This window comes from Rhamphochromis longiceps, linkage group LG3, assembly GCF_057381845.1.
Source record: "Rhamphochromis longiceps isolate RC_006_pf linkage group LG3, R_longiceps_female_GT1.1, whole genome shotgun sequence".
Lineage (NCBI taxonomy): Eukaryota > Metazoa > Chordata > Actinopteri > Cichliformes > Cichlidae > Rhamphochromis > Rhamphochromis longiceps.
Genome location: NC_140559.1, coordinates 40,340,179 through 40,363,601, shown reverse-complemented (window position 1 = coordinate 40,363,601; position 23,423 = coordinate 40,340,179). Strand labels below are relative to the sequence as shown.

Below are 23,423 nucleotides of genomic sequence, written 5' to 3'. Positions count from 1 at the left end.
TATAATTCTAGACAACGGGGAGTAGCAATTTTAATACATAAAAATGTTAATTTTACAGTACTCGATACAGTTATAGATCCAGAGGGTAGATTTCTAATTATTAAACTATCAATATTGAACAAAAAACTATGTATTGTAAGTATATATGGTCCAAATGTTGATGAACCCTCATTCTTCCACGGATTTTTTAGTGCACTCTCTGAACACCTTGATTGCACACTCATTCTTGGCGGTGACCTCAACCTTGGACTAAATGAAGACATGGATAGGCTCAACACAACAGGAACTCAGCGCAATTGGCAGTCCACAAATATAATCAATCAGTATATGAGCGACTTTGGTCTTTGCGATGCATGGCGCTCTCTTCACCCCACCAGTAAGGAATATACTTTTTTCTCGCATGTTCATCACTCTTACTCTCGTCTGGATTATTTTTTGGTCAGCAGCTCACTGCTGTGTGACATTTCAGACACTGAGATTCATCCTATAGCTGTCAGCGATCATGCTCCTGTATCTTTAACACTAATGCACAAGAATAACACTACGCCAAGAAAAAACTGGAGATTTAATATATCACTACTTAAAGATGAAGACTTTATTAAATATTTTAAAAAGGAATGGACTTCATATTTAGACTTTAATGACACTCCCGGAATATCTGCTTCTGTTCTATGGGAAGCAGGGAAAGCTGTGATGAGAGGTAAAATAATTTCTTTCTCATCACACAAAAAGAAAGAAGAAAACAAAAATATTCAGGAATTAGAAAAAACCATCAAATCACTAGAAGAAGCCTACGTGTGCAACCAAGATCAGGAAACATTGAACAAAATATGCAAAACAAAACTAGAATTAAATGAAATTATTAATAAAAAAACACAATTCCTTATACAAAGACTACGCTTGCAGAATTTTGAACACAGTAACAAATCAGGTCGATTTCTAGCAAACCAGCTAAAAATAAATAAAGAAAAAACAACTATATGTGCTGCTAAAGATTTATCGGGGAACACAATATATGATCCTGGAAGAATAAACAACATTTTTAGGGATTTCTATGAAACTTTATACTCACCACAAATAAACCCATCTAAAAATGAAATTGATCTGTTTCTTGACAACGTAACTCTTCCAAAATTACTAGACAGTCAAGCAATGGAACTGGATTCGCCACTGACGCCAAGTGAACTCCAGGAAGCCCTGATAAGTATGCCTAATAATAAGGCTCCAGGTCCAGACGGCTTCCCTGCAGAATTCTACAAAGAATTCTGGACAATTTTGGCACCAGTATTCCACGGCATGTTGCAGGAAATCGAGGAAAATGGCAGACTACCACCAAATATGAATTCTGCCAACATTAGTCTCCTGCTAAAACCAGGCAAAGACCCTTTATTTCCCTCAAGCTATCGTCCAATTTCTCTTTTAAATGTAGACCTTAAAATTCTTGCCTGTGCTGGATTATGGTGATATTCTATATATGAATGCTTCTGCTCAATGTCTTCGAATGGTTGATTCTGTGTATCATGCTTGTCTGAGGTTCATCACTAACTGTAAATTTCAGACTCACCACTGTGAGTTATACTCTCAGGTAGGATGGCCTGCTTTGGTAAGTCGGAGGAACTCTCATTTATACAGTTTTATATATAAGGCGATACTTGGGTTGCTGCCTTCTTATATATGTTCCCTGCTTGTAATGAAACATGCTGGTCGGTATTCTCTTCGTCCGCATGGTTACTTGTTGCTTTCTGTTCCATTTGCCCGAACTGAACTTGGTAAAAGAGCTTTTGTCCATTTAGCACCCTCGGCCTGGAACAAACTGCAGAAGGAATAGAAAATGACTGAATTCATTTCATTAAGTGATTTTAAATCTAAACTATGAATCCTTGAGGCCAAGTCCATAACATGCAACTGTTTCAATTAGATTGATTGTCATTTTAACTGACTTTTTATTTTATTTGAATTTTATTGAATTTTATTTTTATTTTATTTGTATTCTTTCACTTATTGTTGCATGTGTGTTGTTGCTGCCTGTGTTTGAGTAATTTCTGTAACTGTGAGACATCTGCTGCTGCCTATCTTGGCCAGGTCTCCCTTGAAAAAGAGGTTTTTAATCTCAATGGGATCTTCCTGGTTAAATAAAGGTTAATAAATAAATAAATAAAATAAAATAATCTGCAAAGCTCTCTCAAAGAGATTAGAGAAAATGACCCCCCTCTTAATTCATCCTGACCAAACTGGTTTCATAAAAGGTCGGCACTCCTCAACAAACACTCGTAGATTACTTAATTTAATAGACTACTCATACGATAAAAACATCGAAACTATAATATTATCTCTAGATGCAGAAAAAGCATTTGACAGAGTTAACTGGAAATTTTTATTCGCAACTTTACACAAATTTGGTTTTGGAAACTCTTTCATAAACTGGATAAGAATATTATACAATTCCCCAACAGCTCATATCAGAACTAATGACCAGACATCCTCCAGCTTCTGTCTCCTGAGGGGCACCAGACAGGGATGCCCACTCTCCCCTTCACTTTTTGCAATTTTTATCGAACCTCTAGCAGCAGCATTTAGACAGGCTACAACAATTAAGGGCATAAAATGTAAGAACATAGAACATAAAATCAGTCTCTATGCGGATGATGTGTTGCTTTTTCTGCAAAACACACAAACCAACCTCTCTGAGGTAATTACTTTAATAAACTGGTTTTCAAGAGTTTCAGATTATTCAATTAACTGGCCAAAATCTACAGTTCTCCCCATTAACTGCTCCTTCCATAATTCTTCCTCTGCCCCACTGCAATCCGGAAATATTAAATATTTAGGTATTAATGTCTCTCCTAAGCTTTCAGACTTAACTAAATTAAACCACATCCCACTTCTAAAGAAAGTAGAAGGCGATCTGACTAGATGGAAATCTTTACCCATATCACTCATGGGAAGGGTCGCCACTATAAAAATGATGATCTTGCCAAAAATAAATTACTTATTTTTGATGATCCCTAACAAACCATCACAAGATTGGTTCAGATCTCTGGATTCATATATTTCCAAATTCCTTTGGAAAGATAAACCCCCGCGTATCAGCTTAAAAACGCTACAAAGAACCAAGGATAGAGGAGGATTAGATCTGCCTAATTTTTACCAATACTTCTTAGCCAACAGGCTTCAGTTCATCTCAGAATGGTTAAAACATACCTTCTTAGTTGAGCCCTGGCTAGATGTTGAACAGGCACTATGCAAGGATCTAGAGATTTCAGACCTACCATTTATTAGCTCAAACATCAAAAGACATGAATGCTTTAAAAGTATCAACATCAGTTTTTCTCTGACAGCATGGTGGGAGTTTCTAAAAATAACGGAGTCTTCATTAATCCCATGCAAACGTACACCTATCTGGAATAACCCTGACATATTACAAAACAATAATATGATTAATTTCCCAGAATGGAGTTGTAAAGGAATTAAATACTTAGAACATATATTAGAGGGAACAGAATTTATTCCATTTGACAGACTAGTTGCACAATATGGGATCAACAAGACAAGATTTTTAGAATATCAACAAATTAAATCCATAGTAAAAAAGAAATTTAACCTCAGTCAAGTTGAATTACAAACACCACTAAGTGCGGCACATTTTCTTACTCTTAAATCCCCCAAATTATTATCTAAAATATACAGAACACTTTCTAAATTAGATGAATCAATATCCCTTCCTACTGCAAAGTGGGAAGCAGATTTATCAGTCAGCTTAGACCAAAACTTCTGGTCTCAGATTTGCTTAAAAACCTTTAAATTAATTAAAAATCCCAGTCTGCAATTAATACAATACAAAACACTACATAGAGTGCACTATACAGGTCATCGGATGTTCAAGATGGGCTTTACATCTTCCAACAACTGCTCACACTGTCAAGGCAATACACCAGACAATTACATCCACGCTCTTTGGTTCTGTCCACCAGTGCAAAAGTTTTGGCGCGAGATATGTGAAGACTTATCAAAGTGTCTGAAATGTAACATTCCAACTTCCCCCTTAGTGTGTTTGTTGGGCAGCTTAGATAATGTCACTTCAGAAAAGAATATAGCCCATATGATTTTCACTGCCCTATGCATAGCCAAGAAAACAGTCCTCATGAACTGGAAAAATAAAAATAATCTTAATTCTAACCAATATAGAAATTATCTATTAGATTACATTAGTCTTGATACAGCCTCTGCCACCACATCAGATCAATTGCTCTGGGCTCCTTTTATCAGCTCCATCACCTAGTGGGGGTGGGGGGTCATAGTTTGGTCCCGCCTTCACTGTTGTGATTGGTGTGGGGGTAGGGACAGGCTTAGGGCGTCGGGGGGTTCCCCGGAGGCATCTTCCTTGGGGGGCTCAACCCGGGGTAGCGGTCATGTCCGGTTGGGGGCTCTGTTGGCTCTCAGGTGACTATTTCCTCGCGGCTGCGTGCAGCGGGGCTAGGGGAGGGTCTGTGCTGACGGACGTGGGTTACTGACCTGGTAGCCTGGCTGCCCCTGGGTGGGTCCGGGATGGGCGTGAGGTTCTGGGGGCGCTCCGTCTCTGGGCTGGGGCCCGGGCCGGGCCTTGGGGGCTTGGGTCCTGGTTGGTGTGTTGCCGGGGTTGTGGGCGGGTGGGTGCATGGGGGCCCAGCCCTGGCGCAGGGTGCCGCCAGTGCGTCGAGCCACCTGGGGGGCTCTTCAACTGGTGGGGGAGATGGTCACATCTGCAGGAGCTTTCCTCTCTTCAGGGACTCTCTCTGCAGGAGGGGGAGATACAGGAGAGGTGGAGGAAGATCTCAGCCTGGGCGTTTACTGTCTTATGTAGTCTGGAAGATGAGTGGATGGTGGGGTGGGTGCAGTTTTCTCTGTGGTGGGGTTGGGTGGACTGTCCCGGGCTCTGTGGGGCCGGGAGGCGCTGCTGCACTGGGCCCCGGTCTGGATGGGCCTGGGCCCCCTTTCCCTGGCGGGTCGCGGAGTATGGGAGTGCCTACTGGGGTCAGCGGGGGAGCTGGCCCCAGGGAAGGGTTACCTGCCCCTCCCTTCCTTCCCTCCCCATCTCCGGCTGCCTCCCTCTTCCCACTCCACCACAACCACCCACACATGCAGGGCCTTGGAGTAGGGGTGTGTCACCAGGGTGCAGAGGAGGCTACCCCCCCCCCCCTCCCCCCCCTCTGTCCCCTTCCGGCTGCCTCTGCCTCAATTTTATCCCACAACTTAGACATTCACATTATTCACACTCTCATTACACATACATATAGGATCTTGGGGGTGGGCACAATCACGGAGTCCATATTACCATCAGGGTGTACACCTCACCCCTGGCGTCGTTGCCCACCTCTCAATTTTAAATACACTTAGACATTGAGGGCTATCAGGAGGGACTATGCGCTTACCTGCTGCTCCTTGGCAGGTAGCTCCATGCCCTCCTGGGTTTTAATTGCACCTTAGAACACACATGCATCAACACTACAATGAGCGGGTGGAGGGAGGTTTGGAGTCTTCTCCCACCCCCATTCTCTGCGGCCTGCTGGAGCGGGAGGGCTAGGAGGAGTTGGCCGTCCGACTGCGGTCTGGAGTGTGGGGCCTCCCTGCTGCTACGGAGTCGGGGTGGTCTGCCTCTCCCCACCGCAGGGAAAAGGGTAACACCACCTGGGTCTGGGTGCGGTTCCCCCCTCCAGGGGCAAGGGCACCTAGACCCGGTTTGTAGAGTACGCTTGGGGAGTGTGATCGTGTGTACAGCGTCTCTTTATGTCTGTCTCCACGTTGGTTGAGTGTGGAGTGAGTGCATATGAGAGCATGAGGGGGGGAATGGATGTTTGTGTCTGTGTGTGCCTGTATGTCTGTGTCTATATGTCAGGTTGGGTATCAGACACCACCTCTCTGGGGACACCTCAGGCCCTCCAAGGTTTGGAGGCCTATCTCCACCCACCACCACTTCCCCTGCCAGTGGCGGACTCCCTCAGGTGTCGGTGCGTTGGTGGTTCTTTGTGTCTGGGGGTGGGCGTCCAGGTACACACCGGCTCACTCCTTGGCGGCCGCTTATCGGGGCCTGGAGCCTGGGGCTCGCTCGGGCCACTTCGGAGGTGGGGTGCCCCCGGCCTCTCGGCCACTCAGGCACAGCTGGCTGCTGGCGGAGCTCACGGGCGCGTCACTGCAACTCCCCCTGGCTTCTGCTCCGCGGCTGCTGAGTGAACCCTCATCTGGGACTCTCCTCAGCTCTTACTGGGACAGTGGCGCGGCTGCCCCTCTGTTGGTCTTCCATGGTCTCTTGTGTTCTGGGGGCCTCTGGATGTCTGGAGTTTTGATCTCCTCCATACCTGCTTCATACCCTGGAGGACGGGGCTGAGGCCCCCCCACACTCCCTAGCAGATCGTTACATGGAGAAACCTTTGGAATACAAGCACGCTGATCCACACAGGTATGCACACGGGTGTTCACTGCTCGTAGACTTAAATTACACCTTTCTTGGCTACTACTTCGAAGCACATCTGTCCTGCGTGCTGCACAACAACATTGAATATTTAGTATTTACTGCTGTTTACACTTAGCTAGATTAATGCGATGGTGTTGTGTTTAGTATGTTGCTTTGTTTTTTTTGTTTTTTTGCTTGTTTTCTATTCTTCTCTCAACAGGTGATCCAGGAGATTTTTATTTTTTTTCTCCCCCCCTTTCTCACTGTCCCTCTCCCCTTCTGTTTTTCCTTTCCTTCCTCTTTCTTTCTCCCTTTCCTATCCCTCACTCATGTCTGTCCCGTCTGTAACATCTGAAAATAAAATATAATAAATAATAAAAACAAAGATCGACCAAATGGACCAATACGGCAATGCCACGATGATCCATTTGGCAAAGTAAATCCATTGGGTATCCTTGTTGGTCTTCAGACAACAATTCTGATGGCTAAAGAACCAAATGGGACAGGCAAAAAAAAAATAATAATAATAATAAAAATAAAACTATGAAGACGCTTAAAATAAATTTCCTTTGGTGGGAAACTAGTTTGTGCAACTTTTTTGTATTTACAGTTTTGAGGGATAAGCCTCTTAAATTTCTCTAAGTAGAAATATATCTTAAAAAAACAAAAATGACTTTAAATTTTTTTGTAGTTTATTGCACTTTTTTGCAATTTATGTAATTACTATGCACTTAATGCAGACATATTATTAAAATTTGGGCTATAATGGTTGTATTGATGTATAGCAACTTGAAATGCTCCAAAAAATGGCTCCACGGCATAAAAATATACTATAAGCTCTGGCGGACTTGGTTCTATGGTAGGTCTTAAAGGGTTAAAAATTAAGTGTTTAAGTTCATCTCTGAATGTTTGTAAAGCATTCCTATGTTAAGCTTAACAACCGATATGTGGAGCGCCGACGTCTGTTCGTTTTCATGGCCTGACTCTGCATTGTCAAGTCTGACTGTACAATGGATAGACTCAAGTTTTACTTTGCAAAACGCAGTGTTGCAGGCTAAACATTTTTTTTTGTGGTTCAAAAACACTATGAAAATTACTTTTTTCATACTTACCACTGGATGTCTATTTATGTTGAGCTGTAAGTATAAAAGCGTCAATTCTACACGTTCTTGTTTTTTGTTTGTTTGTTTTTAAGTTGTTGAATGCAAACATTATTTTGTGCTGATATTACACATTTTTCAGAACCAAAGAGTTTTTGGAATCTGCATAAAATTGCATTTTAAATTACTTTTTGAATATTACTTAAATACTTACATTTAAAGTTCTGCTAATAGTTTAAATAAAAAGATCCGTATTGCTGAACTGTGGAATATTTTTGGTGCAGAGTATTTTTTGCATACAGGTATAAAAGAATAGCTTTAGTGTTTTCTTTTTTAAAACTTGACTTTTATTGATTATAAAATACACTATATCGGATTCATATCAGTATCAGCAGATGTCCAATTTTATGATATCAGTTTTAGACATTTCTACTCAAAATCAACAACCTTCGTTTTTGACATGAAGAACTTTGGAGCTGTTGGACACCAGAGCAGACTGTTTTTGACCTCTGTTTGTGTCACTTGGAGAAATAAAGAATACAGTAGACTTTTTGATTAATGCAAAGAAAAAAAAATTAAACAATGAAACAAAAATACAGTAAATCCAGATCTACTAAAAATACAGTTTTGAGAAGCAATATCAAGCATTAAAAGATCAAACTGGAAACATAGAGATGCAGCATAATGTTTTTTGTTCTTCTGAGCAGGCTCCAATGCCTGCATGTCTGTCAAACTGTAGATTATGATCTATTCTGCCTCAGGCTTATTGTGAATCTACTGAAAAACATCATGGTTTCGAGTCAGGCTACCTAGAAAACAGGAAATGCAGCTTGTGGTTTCAGCCAAAAGGGGTCTGTTAAAAAGTGCATAGTGCAGCGTGCAGCAAGCAACAGCGAGTTGCAAAAAGCACAATGGAAGTTTCACTTTGATCTCTGTGTGGATGGCACATGTTTATGTTTATGATTTATCTATACTGAAATGATAGTAATAATTATCACTGCTACATGTAAGCATGCATAACATTCAGTGAAAATGGATCAAAAACTGTTGTCATGATGACACATGGTGGACTACTGAAAAAAACTGTGTGGGCATCAAGAGAAACTGTGCAGAGTTTGTTTCCCACATTGATAAGCAACTGCCCTCAAAAGTCTCTGCATTGACACGATGTAAATGCTCATAGAAATCTCAGTTACATGTGTCTGTGTTCTTAGATCCCTTCTGTTGAACTCTGTAATAATGATTGATAAAGAGAGAAGCTCAGGTGTCAACTGATCACCACCTGATGGTGAGTTGGATCAGATGGTGGGAAAGGATGCTAGACAGGCCTGATACACCAAACTGTGAAGTGAGGGTGTGCTGGGGGCAAGGTCTTCAATTCTCCCCTCCAGCACAGTTTCGATAGCATGGGGTTTCGATAGGGAGACTGGGGACATGGGATTCAAATAACTTGTGATCTGCATCAGAACTACTGTATTAAATTGTGGCTGCAAAGTGGTTGTTGCCTCTCGTGATGGTAATCCACGAACCAAAAGGTGGACGCCTGAGGTGCATGGAGCCATCAAGTTAAAGTGGTGGGTGAAGTTGTGGGACGCAGGAAACAAGTGATAGGTACCAACGGGCCAAATGGTGTGTGGCTCTGGCAGTGGCTGAAGCAAAAACAATAAGGCTAGAGAACGAGACTTATTGTCATCGCCAAAGTGATTCTGGAAAACCCCTCAGTCAACTCAGGAGGGAATAGCGGTGCTCTACTTACACAATGTATAGTCCAGGTTCTGCTCACTTAAACTGAGGATACAGTTGACCAGTAAAAAGAATACTTCTACCTCTACAGTAGCTCTGTTTTGAGCTCCGACAACAAATTTGCTAAATTGTTATTTGTTTTAGGAAAAAAAAGAACAACAAAACAAACAAACTACACATTACAATAAAAATGTATTCAAGGATCATGTGTTGGTAACCGTTCAGTTAATTCAGTCATATTGCTGGTAATACACCACAACATCTTCTGATGGGGTGTTATACATGCAATTAAATGGTTTGGAAAGAGGGCAGGACTTTGTAGAACTGGTTTTATGGAAGTATACAATATACATAAGTATACATAAGTTTACAGTTTATTTCTTTAGTTTTATGAAGGATGTAATTCAAAACATTTGTAAATTAAATACTAGAAATGCATACTTTACATTTCCACATGGTAGAGTTACATAAACTTGATCCACAACATGCAGTTCTCAAAACAAACCTTTTTTTTTATTGCAGCTTTAAAAAAAAAAAAATTCACATCACATATTTGGATTCTCTTAACTATTTTTTGACCTTTAGTCAGATGCTCAGGTCTAGTCTGTACGTTTATGTCCAAGTAATACAAATAATCGTTTCAGATTAAATGTGTTAGTACTTAATGTTACTTTGATATGCCGTCAGATAATAAATGTAACTGTGAATGTAAATGTTGTCTTTAGATTTCATCTTAAGCTTTAGCTACAGTTCAGCCACACAGTGAGTCATTTCCTGTGTTTCGGGTCACAGCCAAATTTAAAACATATTTCCAGCACAAAGAGAGAACATTCACAGATCTATTCTGAGGTTAAGTGAGCTTTTTCACTTTAGTGCTGCATGATAATATTTAATCTAACAGTCAAATATATTTTATATCTTTTTATGAAGTATGGAGGAAGGATGTTAACATATTTCCTGTTGTAAACAATCAAAAGAAAAGACTACAAAGATACAAAACTCTAACAAAGGTGAGACTTTGATACTTCATAAGTTAGAAACCCTGTGACTATTTAAACAGCAATAAAAATACACCTGTGATTTCCATTATCCAACGGGCATTAAATACTTAAATAAAACATGCTGTGAATCAGACCTTTCTCAGTTTCATACCTGCCACCTCAGTCTGATGGCCGGCATCACAACATAAAAACATAAAGAATCTCCAGAATGACTCAAAAATCACATTTTTAGTTTTAAGAAAGATGAGAAGGGTATAGGAAGATCTGTGCATGAAGAACAAATTAGATTACAACTCACCAGAGCTGTCTTCTATATGCAAAATACAGTATAAATGTGAGGTCAAGCTAAAAAAAAAAGGAGAGAGAGAGAACGAGAGAGAGAGAGATACATCAGACTTAAAAAGATAAATAAATAAATAAATGAATAAATTCTGTCTCAGACAGTACAAAGGGCTGTATATATATATATATATATATATATATATATATATATATATATATATATATATATATATATATGTGTGTGTATACATATATATATGTTGCACCCCTAATGTATATATACATTAGGGGTGCAACGATACACAAAATTCGGTTCGGTTCGATACTTTGGTGTCATGGTTCGATATTTTTTCGATACAAAAAATGCTCATGCTTTTTTAATTTGTCATTTATTAAAATAATAAATATATATTTTAACTCAAACGTACAGTTTTTAAATTTAATGTTGCTGAAACAACAAAGTAATAAAAAAAAATATATATATATCTGATTGAGGAATCACTCATCTTTGGAAAAGAGAGTTTGTTACAGAGAAATGGCTCTTTCCAAAAGAAAAGTTATACTACACGCTTCTTCTGGGCTATATTCTCAGCAGCATATTAAACATATCAGGTCCCCATAAGGAGAATCCTGTGCTAACAGCTGTCTAAATGACTCGGGTAAAGTTTGCAGCATGCGTGCTTGTTGTTTTTGTCTGCTTCCACTTGTCTTTGCACTAGGATGATATCGGCGTAAATGTGCAGTCATATTCATTTTGTTCCCACTAGTGCTGTTAGCAGTAAGCTGAAATGACGTCAACGCCACAACACGGCAAATCTCCGTTAACGAGCTACCGCCGATCGCCCCGTGCGTGGGGCTGGACGGCCAACACGTTAACGAGCTAACTGCGCTAACACACTAGTTCCCACCAATGTAATTGAGCATTGCGTGGCATATCCAACATACTGTTTTACTTTTGTCCATGACGCGCTTACCTTCAGGGTCATGCTTCACATGAAGACCAAGATAATTCCAAAGGCCAGATCTGAATGAGGGTGGGGGAGGTTCAATTTGCCATGTTGCAATGAGCTTAGCTTCTGTCTTGCTAGCTTGCGCTGCGCTCAGTGGATCTGCGCTCGACAGTGCACCCTAGGCGGAGTAATCGAACGCAGATCCACTGAGCTCTCAACACAGACAGCATCCTCAGAAGAAAAGTTGATCAAATAAATTAAAAATGTTGTATTGTTCGATACATATACCTACCGAACTGAAAGCACTGTATCGAATGGTTCAATATCAATACGAGTATCGTTGCACCCCTAATATATATATATATATATATACATATATATGTATATATATATATATATATATATATATATATACATATATATGTATATATATATATATATATATATATATATATATATATACACATATATATGTATATATATATATATATACATATATATGTATATATATATTAGATTTATAGATGGCACCATCTATGGATATACAAAACCTGACAGAAGAGGAACATTGCAGCTTAAAAGTGTTTCACTTCAAAAATGACGTGAGAGTTTTCAAAGAAGAAAAAGGCAAAAACTGACTTCCTGACTTGAAGGAAAACAACACATTTATATATCATAGAGAAAGACATGAAACACAACATGTGAAAGAAGCGGATATGTGTTTGCAATGGACAGGAAATGTACTCATGTCAAACAACTGCTGTAGTCAAAGCTACAGGTACTGTTTGAGGTTAGTGTAACAGCGAAAGAAGCACAGAGAGATGAAAATCTGATCTTATCTGGTTTAAGTGCAGCTTCTATTTCTGCATTTATTATTATTCATACAAAACACTTTGTGATCGTCTGCATCACATCAGAGTCAGTGAGGATGGCATACTTTGCTCTGCATGACGGGGTTATTCTGTAAGTACATTTCTGTCGTTGTTTGAATGGCACCAATTTTGATAATTCATTCAGTCAAGTTTTAAGACATTCATTTGTTAATTTATTTTAATCTCCCAGTGTGTTCAAATTAATTTTCAGAGGCAAAAACACATTTAATTAGTTCCAGCAGTTTATGAGTGCAGGTGGAGAGGAGTTTGGTTTTACTGTTTAGATTATTTATGGTTAATTATTATCTTTCATTCATATATCTGTGCGCTTGGAGGTTTGTAAATATTTATTAAAATTATACATATGTGTAATAAAACGTACTGTCTGTCTGTTATTGCTCAGTTTAGTCTGCATATTACAGGCCTTTTCATAAAAATCTGACAAACATGGTCAGACCTTGTTAAGTTTTAATTTCTGTGTAAAAGGAAGGAAGCAGAGAGAAGAAGTTTTAAAAACTCTTGGTTTCCTTCCCAGTTCTGTGGTTATGTGGCTGAGTATAAACATGTGACAGCATGCTGTAGATTAGGTTAAGTTGTTATTTCTGTGTAAAAGGAAGGAAGCAGAGAGAAGAGTTGAAAAAAAAAATAGTTTCCTTCACAGCTCTTTGGTATCTGCTGTGCTGCTGCTTCACTCTCTCTCTTTACAGAAAGTTGTAGAAGTTTTCAGACGTGTCACTGCTGGATGTGAGGATGGGAGCCACTTTGCTCTGTGAGCTGGGCCTATTCTGTGAGTACATCACTGACTTCTATTGTTTGATTCATACTGATCCATAAACATGTTTTAGTAAGAAGAACAGAGCATCAATCATTTGTACCATTTCAGGTCATGTGATCAGAGGATTTTAGTGCACTGATTCAGATCAGAGTGAAGCTGGTTTAGTTTATCTAAGAAAAGTTTTTTTCTCCATCAGTGATAATTTGATGCATTTTGTATTGTAATATAAAATGTAACCAATCGTACTAGACACTGATAAGACTCTAAGCAATTTAAGGAGCTTGGTAAGAAAGCGACTGGAGTTTAAACCCTAATGGCATTTGTCCCTTAAGAAGATCATAAACTGACTATTTATTCTATTTATATGCCTCACACAATGAGGAACTGTGGAATGCCAGGACTGCCAAAATGAATTAATTATATACACCGTTAAATAATCAATTAAATGTGTCAGTAATTAATAACAATTTAAATTAATTAATTAAATACATATTTATGACATATTTAATTTGTTAATTATCAACACATTGAATTAAGTATGTATTTATTTCACATTTTAATTAATTATTGACATGTTTAATTAATTATTTCATGATATATTTATTTATTTCATTCATTAAATGAATTAATCAAATACACGATTAAATAATATCGAGCGCCCAGTCTCACAGCAAAGTGTGTGATAGTCCCTCTAAGGAGCTTGGAAAGAAAAGCGTCTGGACTTAAAGAAGACCAGACGCTTTTCTTTCCAAGCTCCTTAGACTACGATGACCTGGATGACTGAGAAGCTTCACAGATGTGTGACAGACCCGCTCGACCCGCAGACAAAGCGTGGGTCCTAATACACAGCTGTCATAACCCCCCCCCCCCCCCCCCCCCCCCCCCACTGCCACCTCTCGGAGGTTCAACAGAGACTTCATTTACTGACATTATATCTATCGAGTCTTTTTTTCCTGATGTTTGTATGTGCCATACTTGTTTCAGTCACAAGTAAATTAGTTTTTTTTTTTTTTTTTTAGTTCAGAGCTGCTGGTGCTTGTGTTTCCCTCACAGTGAATGACCTGGGTTAGAGATGACAAACACAATTTAAACCGAGAGTATTGGACACCTAGAAAACTACAGAGCACTTTATCAGCGGCTGATATCTGGTCACTGGCACACAGCTTTAAAACAAATGAACACTGGACTTAATTTACTCAGGTTCTGTCTGTTGGGTCATGTTTACTTCACTGTTTTATTTAACACTGAGCAAATCGGTTTGGCTCAGATTAAAGTTACGTTTCATAACTGCATAGTTTTACTGAAGTTTAATGTCACACTGGAGCACGTTATGTTAACCCAGGGTTAACAGTGTCGGTAGTATCAAACGTGCTGAGGCTGCCAGCCCCCCCCCCCACACACACACACACACACACCCCAGTTGCCTCTAGAGACTCTGATTATGACCCTTCACTTGATATGTGACTAGGGTGTTAGCGCTGACACAGGCACTGGCCGCTTCCCTACATGTGAGGTCAAATACACGACCGCTGCCGGTTTTCTGTTGTGTGTGTTTTGTGTTTGCCTCTGTTAATAAAGCCCAAACCTTTGACACTGACTGGGGCTGTCTCTGATGTTACCTCCTTACATCCCTAGGCGATAACAGCCACATTTGAGTGTCTTTAGTTTGATAATGTCTGAAGTTTCTGTCTTTATTGTAGTGCTATGTACGCTCCTCTGCACTGGACACGCTCAAGGTGACTGAGAGGTTTTCACTTTTATTTAATTTATTTGTTAAATATTCATCTTAAAATACTACATAAATCTTAATTACAGTTCACATGTGTTTTATATTTTTTATTATTCAGTATATGAACAGTGTATGAACGTACTGTCACAGATTGTGTCGTGCATAAATGTTTTTCAGGTTGTTAACTTTGTGGTTGTGTTGGATTTTAGATGCTGTGCTAACTATTGAACCCAGCTTGTCCAGTTTTTTCATTGGAGAGTTTGTTACCTTCAAATGTGACATGAATGAAGGAAAAGACACTGACTGGGAATACAAAACCAACAAGGATGGTCGAGAATTAATCCGCTACAGCACCATCAAAGAGTACACATTAGAAATTAAATATTCAAGTCACAGTGGTGAATATCAGTGCTGTGGTCGCATGAAGGGATCATATTATACAAAGATCAGTAACACTGTCTCTATAACTGTATTAGGTAAGTCCTCAATGACCAATAATGTGATGATTCATTTTGAAAATCATTTGAATCATAAAATTCTGACATTTAATGAATATTGTCACTGAAACTTGTTTTTTTCTGATACATTGACACTAGAAACTTTAACAAGAACTACTGTATTTTACTGGTTACTTTGCTCATAGTATACACAGTATTACAAAACTCACAGACTGTCATTTATTATTACTAAACGTGTGTATTTTAATGTATAACAAGAATAACTGTGGATTAAATTAATTTTAAATAAGGAGAAGAAGAAGCATCAAAAGCTTCATAAAATTTAGGGTGATGATGTTTCTGTTGTCTAAACCTGAAACCAGGCAGATCCCTCTGAACCCATCATTGTATTTCCTTCAACAGTGAACTGTATTAGTTTACATCCAGTGTGACTTCTTCAGGCCTGAGATTGGACAAACATTTATACTGTATTTATTTAGAGATCTACAACCTGAATTACTGCAGCTCTGTCACCATGTTGAGACAGAAAAATGGCAAACATTTGAAATATCTTAAACTGCTAGGAAAGAAAAAAACAATATAATGAAAACATGTCTGTGAAGGTTCTCAGTCATCCAGGTCATCGTAGTCAAAGGAGCTTGGAAAGAAAAGCGTCTGGACTTTTTTAGGTTGCTTGAAGACATTTCACCTCTCATCCGAGAAGCTTCTTCAGTTCTAGGGTAAAATGTTGGAGAGTCCCAGATTTAAACCCCGTGGGAGTTTCCCCCCAAATGGCTTCTTTCACTCCTCTTTCAAACCATGACAGATGGTTTGTGAGCAACCATCTTTGAACAGAGGCGGTGGTTTACGACACCAACTGTGTGCGATCTATAATCCAGTTTTGAGATCCCTTCCCAGACACCTTAACGCCCACTCACATCCTGGGCCATCTGACCTCAGGAAATCACATGATAGGGTGGGGCCAGGTTTCACAATGAGCTCACCCAAAACCTTGGCTGAATGTGACCCACACCCGCTTTCACACCTTGGCTCATGTGATTAGGTAGAAGATCATGAGGGGTTCTTTGTCCCTCTTTGGGGGGAAACTCCCCCGGGGTTAAAATCTGGGACTCTCCACCATTTGACCTTAGAACTGAAGAAGCTTCTCGGATGAGAGGTGAAACGTCTTCAAGCAACTCAAAGAAGTCCAGACGCTTTTCTTTGCAAGCTCCTTAGAATATAATGAAAACATTTGGAGATTTTGTTTTGTTGGAATTTGAGTCAAATGAAAAAAAATCTTTTAAAATTTAGGATTTTTTAAATCTTTATAATGGATCAGGTGTACATTGTCCTCTCTTCTTTTTCATAACAGCATATAGACCCAGGGCCACACTGACAGCAGGAACCACAATCATACCAGTAGGGGGCAGTGTGACACTGACCTGCTTTGTGCAGAGCTCTGATGGATGGAAATATGAGTGGTTCAGACGAACCCAAACAACCTCTGAAGTTCAAATCAGAGATCAACAAAACAGAGATATCAGAGTATCTCAAGGAGGAATCTACAGCTGCAGAGGAACAAGAGGAAACCCAGTTTACTACACTGATATAAGTGATGATGTCACTGTTACGATAACCTGTGAGTTCAGTCATTTAGTTTGAAATATACATTCACTCATGATTATCAAACATACAATGTTAAGTTTTCTGTGTTGATTTCATGTTTCTATTTGTATCTCAACTGTTAATATGTGTAAACAGTTTCCAATAAAGTTGTTGTAAAACAACAACCCAACTGGCCTCAGATATTCAGAGGTGAGACGATCACTCTGACATGTGAGGTGCAGGAAGGAGGTGAAACCACACAGTGGACACACAATAATGATGTGACATTCAGAGTTTCGGAGTCCAGCCGTGGAACCTTTCACCTGGTATAGTGACGGCAATACTACCCCGATGCTACATCACCTGAGGACAATAATTACAGAAATAAACAGAAATACAAATACTACTACTACTATTACTAATAATAATAATGATAATTTCCAACAAATAGCAGCAAATCTACAATTTTTATAAGAAAGAATAAGTCATTCTGGCCTGTGATCTCATAAAGCACTGCCATTTGTTAAAATAAAACAGACACATGACTGGGTTTAATACAAAGCCAATCAGATTTGGAGCTTTAGTGAAAATATTCAGGGTTGGAGCCACACCAGCTTGAGGGCAAAGCAGCAGATGGAGGAGAATCGAGGGAAGGAAGTCAAAAGAAAAACATCAAAATAATATTACTGTTGATATGACTACTATCCTCACCGCCACCATTCACCTACAGTAGGAGGCTAGCATACTGAGGTTGCCTTTGATGGTACAAAACATTTCATGAACATTGTTGTGTTTGTTGGGGAGAAAACTTACAAATCTACAGTACAGCACTTCAGAGTCACTGCTAGCAATCAAAGATTTATGTAAATTTGACAAGCTGAATGCATTCTGTACAGGAGACATTGCACGAGATTGACTGACAATGGTCTACAGGCAATCAGGACGCAGAACACAATGCGCTGAAAATAAAAAATAAAAATAAAAAAGCATGAAAGCTGCACAAAAAATATCCGCGAAACAGAGGGGCGCGAAAGTTGACCCGCGTTATAGCGAGGGACCACTGTACCGTACACAATAGAATAGAATAAAATAAAATACTATAAACAATAGAATACAAATGCTATATACAACTGAGTAAAATACAATGTTGTCAGAGAAAGAGAATTGTACTTAGTGTTATTGCACATGTGTGGATGTGTGTGTTTGGTCAGCTGCAAAGTCTTTGTTGTGGAGTGTGACAGCAGCAGGAAGGAAACACCTACATCTGTCCCACATTGTGGGTGCCACAGCCTGCCACTGAAGGAGCTGCTCAGTGCTGTCAGAGTCTCCTGCATGTGGTGGTTATTAATGTTGGGAAGGTTACTTTTAAAATGTATTCCACTACAGATTACAGAATACATGCCCCAAAAATGTATTTCGTAACATATTCCGTTACGTTACTCAATGACAGTAACGTATTCTGAATACTTTGGATTACTTAATATATATTCATGCTGTTTACAACTACATGAATGTGATTTATTACTATTACTGAAGGTCTGCAGCTCCAAACCGTAGTAAAGGGACCTCTGGCTTATATGTCAGGTTCTGTGTCGGGCTCGTAGCCGAAAAATAGCTTTACTTTGTTGTCTGGGTCAAGTTTGCTAGCGAGAGACAGAGAGAGGCGTTGAAAGACTGCTCCAACGGAACTTATTGTTTCGGAGGAAAACACGAACACAGTGTACAGTCGAGTCTTAATAGCTTACTTACAACCGGGCTCGTCAGGCACTCTTCTTGGCTGCAGTGGTTATTATTATATTTACATGCTTCCAGCTCCCATCTCTGCTCGATGACAACTCGTACTTTTCCACTCTCCTTTTTCTCCCTCCTCCCCCTCACAGACACATAACGGGTATGGCAGTCCACTCTCCTTGCTGCACGGACTACACTGTCCATGAGGCTACATTCTTTAGGGCTATGCCTGTAACACTCTGCCTATTAGCTTAGCACAACAACAACAAAAAAAAGGTGCTCTGTCACCCAGGAAAGATAGTGATGTGTTGGTCGCGAACGAAGCAGCTCTTAGAGCCGACTCTTTGAAGTGAACGACGCGAGTCGTCTCCTTATCGCGAGCCGTGGTTTTTTTTTCTTTCTCTCACCCTCTCTCTCGCACTTTTTTTCCGCTTCACTCCGCACGCGAGCCTTGTGCTTTGCTGGGAAGTAGGGGGAGGGGCAGTAGTTACACTCCCAGTAGCACAGGAACAGAGCGGGAGGGAAAGAGAGCCAGGGACAATAACATCAAATTAGAAAGGCATAGCAATCATCCACAACTATTTTCAGTTGCAGATGATAAAGAAATCAGAATGTTTATTCATGCAGGCCTATATGACAGAGAATATGCATCTTCTTTTTGTTTTCATATTTTTATTTATATTTAATTGTGTTGTGGTTTGCAGTGTTTTGGAAAGGAAAAAGCGAAAATTTTAATAGTTAAAAGTTGAAATGTAAATAGTTGGTTTTTGTATTATATGATTTATTTATTACATTTTATGTGGAGTGAATAAATAAAAGTATACTTACGGTGGCCGTTAGAGACAGAGCACGTACAAACCCCGAAGCATGTAAAAATTCCAAAACACGTAAAAACTCAGAAGCACGTACAAAACACAACAGAAGTGCTCCACGATGCTAAGGGCAGTGTTGAGCTTTTGTTACCTAATGGCCACACAAGCCAAGAAGTACCAACGACCAGATTTGGTGTGTAAAAGTAAAAGGTAAATGAACATTTTTTTTAAATAATTTGAATATATTTGAGTGCTTGTGTATAAATATACAAACAATACACTTATGCTTTCAATTGTGTAATTTAAGTGATCTAGGTAGCTCTGTTTTGGAAGTTCAGTTAACGCCGAAAGAGTCGGCTCTTTTTAGTGAGCCGAAAGAACCAGTTCTCTAAAAAGAGTCGGAAATCCCATCACTACAGCGAGAGCGCATCACCCTGTAACCAAGGCAACCATAACCTTGCCGCTTGGAACAACACAACATAGCAGTCAAACAAAACCCAAACAGTCCTGACCCGTGACAATATGAAACAGGAAAAGACCGCCATGTAATCCATTTATTTCAACAAAGTAACTGTATTCTAAATACCACCTTTTTAAACGGTAACTGTAACAGAATATAGTTACTTATATTTTGTATTTTAAATACCTAACGGTGGTACATGTATTCCGTTACTCCCCAACACTGGTGGTTATTAATGCATCCTTAATTATGTAATGTCTGAACACGAGAGGCACAGTCACAAACCTAAGGGCTAAGGAATAACAAAGGGAACTAGAAATAGAAAAGGCAAAACCATGAAAAACCACTAAATAAAAGAATCTTAAAGAATCAAAAACCTAAACACAGAGTCAACAGACCATGACAAATTACTTTTTAAATACATCAAAGAAAATAAAAAAGTTTCACAGTGTCAATCTAAATTAGTTTACAGTTTATTGTTTATGTTCACCATTTCCATCTAGTTGTTTAAATTGTTTAGATTGAGTCATTTATTTGTTTTTTCTTTGTCTAATCTGAACTGCAGATAAACCAAAGGCCAAACTGAGAGCTGATAACACAGCTGTTCCAGTAGGGGGCAGTGTGACCCTGACCTGCTCTGTGAACCCATCATCATCATCTGGATGGAAATACTACTGGTACAGAGATGGAAATTACTCTGAAGCCCTGACCACACAAGATGCAGTTTTCCACTCAAATGGACAAATCAGTGTCTCACAGGAAGGACTCTACAGGTGCAGAGGAGGAAGAGGAAACCCAGTTTACTACACAGAGTACAGCCAAGAAGTTCAGATTAACAAAACCTGTGAGTTTGTTAGGACATTTTAAGAGACTCGGCTCGTGTTGATGTGTTCACTGTGGAGGGTCAAGTCATTTAAACACAGCAGGGGTTGACTCAGAATCTAGTCAAGGAAAACAGATGAACTGGATCTTTTATAAAGTTATGTTATGAAATATTAAACATACAAAAGTTGATTAATAATTAATTTTTGTTTGTTGTTACAGTAACTGTGTCAGGAGCTGACAGCTCTTCGTCTCCTGTGTGGTTGATGGTTGGACTGGTTTGTGGAGTCTCTCTCATTATTATTCTCCTGCTCTTGTTGTATCGCTGCAGACAGTCCAAGTGTAAGAGCCTCTTCTTTTCATGCTGTATTAGAGAGTTTATTTACTACACACACTTTAATTATTCACACATATACATGTATTCTGATCGAACAATTCACATGACAAACATGTGTCATAACATTTGTCTCTTTCACAGGTTCCTGCTTCACCAGGTTGGTAAAATACTTTTTATTATTATTTTAAACAAACATCAGTTACTTTTGAGTTTATTGTGTTTATTTCCTGTTTCAGGTCGATCCAGTCTGAGAGTCACAGTCCGGGCTCCTCCACAAATCATGGATTCAACCAGAATGAAACTCATGTGTACGACTCTGTTCATCCTGGTCAGCACTTAAACCGATCTTATACACATCGAGGGCCGTTCAGAGTTTAGGGTAAGTTTGTCTGCTTCATATACAGAATGATATTGTTATTGTACAGTATGGTATTGTCCATCTATATGTCACCAAACTAAACAGTTTCTCTCATGTTTTTACTCTCTCTCAGTAATTCTGCTGCCATGCAGGCTGGTTTATTCTTCACATTATTAAATGTCTTCAGCTCATAATATCTTTACATGTTGGAAATCACTTTGTCTTTTTGTGCTTGTCTTACAGGTCAGTGAGGAGAGCTGTAGCAGCAAAGCCAAGAAGAAGCTTTTTATGAAGCCACTCTTGCTCCTCTGCTGCCCAAATATCAGACATGCTCAGCTTTATGTACAGTTACAATATTAAATCATAATATCATATACTTACTTATAGCAAAAAGTAAATGGAGGTATATTCAGATTTGAGTTTTGTGCGTTATAGTCAGGTATTTCTTATATTCATTCTTAAAACTTTTGTTAAAGACTTTTTCAAGAGCAGTGAGAAGAAAGTTTGAAACGTGATCTTTAGTATCTGATAGGACGACTCACATTAAGACGTACTGGTATGGGCAACAACAAATATCTTTATTGGTCTAAATTGATACAAATGATATGATCGGTACTGTATGAATTTAAATGCAATAAATATGTTTCATGTATTTTTTTTCTGTTTTTTTTCCTAATTTATAATTTTCTACGTGTATAGTTAGAAGGTAGAGAGTAAAGTCTTTTTACATTTGAATGTTTTATGTTGATTTTGGTTCAGTGTGTAAGATTATTTCCACACTAACAACACAACAAGAGGTTAACAGCAGCTTCCACTACAGGAGACTGTAATGTTAAATTTAGTCTATAACATTTTCTGTTTTCCAAATAGTAATTCAAAATGACCCCATGAACCACAGTAATAGGTTTGTACTTCATGTAATACTTTATTTAAAAATCATTACATCATCATTTATAACATCAGACATTACTTAAGCATATTACATACATATTTTTAATAAAGAATAATGTGGTTGCCCGGGTTTATAAATTACACACTAAAGTGTAGTAATGGAGGAGAAAAGCTTTATGAGAGATTAAGTCAATATTTGCTTATACATCACTAATGCTCACTAGTATTTAAAGTGTTACTGAAGTCACAGATGTAGCCAAATCTGGGAAGCTTTTTTATTTACTGCTGAGCTGCACATGCGCAGTCTGCTGCAGGCTGTCTGTTGAATTCACAACGGCACCAGAGCGCCCTCTACTGACTCAATAAGACCTCAACATTGCCAATATATTTAACCTGCCACACAGAGCAGAGCTGCCAGCATTTCTTTCCTCAGAAGAACAGGGGGTGGCTGTAGCTCAGGAGGAAGAGCAGGTCATCTACTGATCAGTTCGATCCTTGGCTCCTCCAGTGTGCATGCCAAGTATCCTTGGGCAAGATACTAACCTCTAAGTTGCTCTCTGATGCATCTATGCATGCTATGAATGAGTGTGATGTTAGTTAGTAAGCACGGGGTCTCGCAAAAGATCTCGCAAAAGTTCTGCGAGCGCTCACGAAGGTTCATCTTAGGTCATTTTCATTTTTTTCTCTTTTTGTCCCTTGCGGGGCTCCGTAATTTGCAGCTTTCATCAACCACTGCTAATCAAGTGGGTGGAAGAGGTTTGAAGAAAAAAAACTTTAACTTTATTTACCGTAAATAAAGTTAAGTGTCAGTGTGGATATACAGATATAGTTCCTCTCCCATATTTCCCATGTCAGACTCTGAACAGCTTCCAAGTACAATCACAGGACTGTGTTTACAGCTGGTGGCCAATAGAGGGAGACATTGATCCACGTAGAATTTATTGTATCTGTCGTGGTCTCCCAGTCCACCTGGTCAATCAACACGTTGTTTCTCCTTACAAGTATAATGAACTTGATACTTTACTTTGTGTTTACTTTATGCACTGCTGCAATTTCACCAAAGAGGCAACCTGGCTGTCTTAAAGGTGATG

General features: G+C 39.2%; 2 protein-coding genes across 2 annotated transcripts in view; both read left to right on the top strand.

Moving 5' to 3' along the window:
- LOC146674661 (Fc receptor-like protein 5) overlaps window positions 1-8,266 on the top strand; it is a 52,675-nt gene extending 44,409 nt beyond the window's left edge. The window contains exon 17 of the mRNA XM_085385193.1: window positions 8,235-8,266. Within this exon, the coding sequence (XP_085241319.1) occupies window positions 8,235-8,266 (32 nt within the window). The remainder of the gene's footprint in view (window positions 1-8,234) is intronic.
- LOC146674660 (titin-like) overlaps window positions 1-23,423 on the top strand; it is a 414,653-nt gene that overhangs the window by 355,186 nt on the left and 36,044 nt on the right. The gene's annotated exons all lie outside the window — the stretch shown is intronic.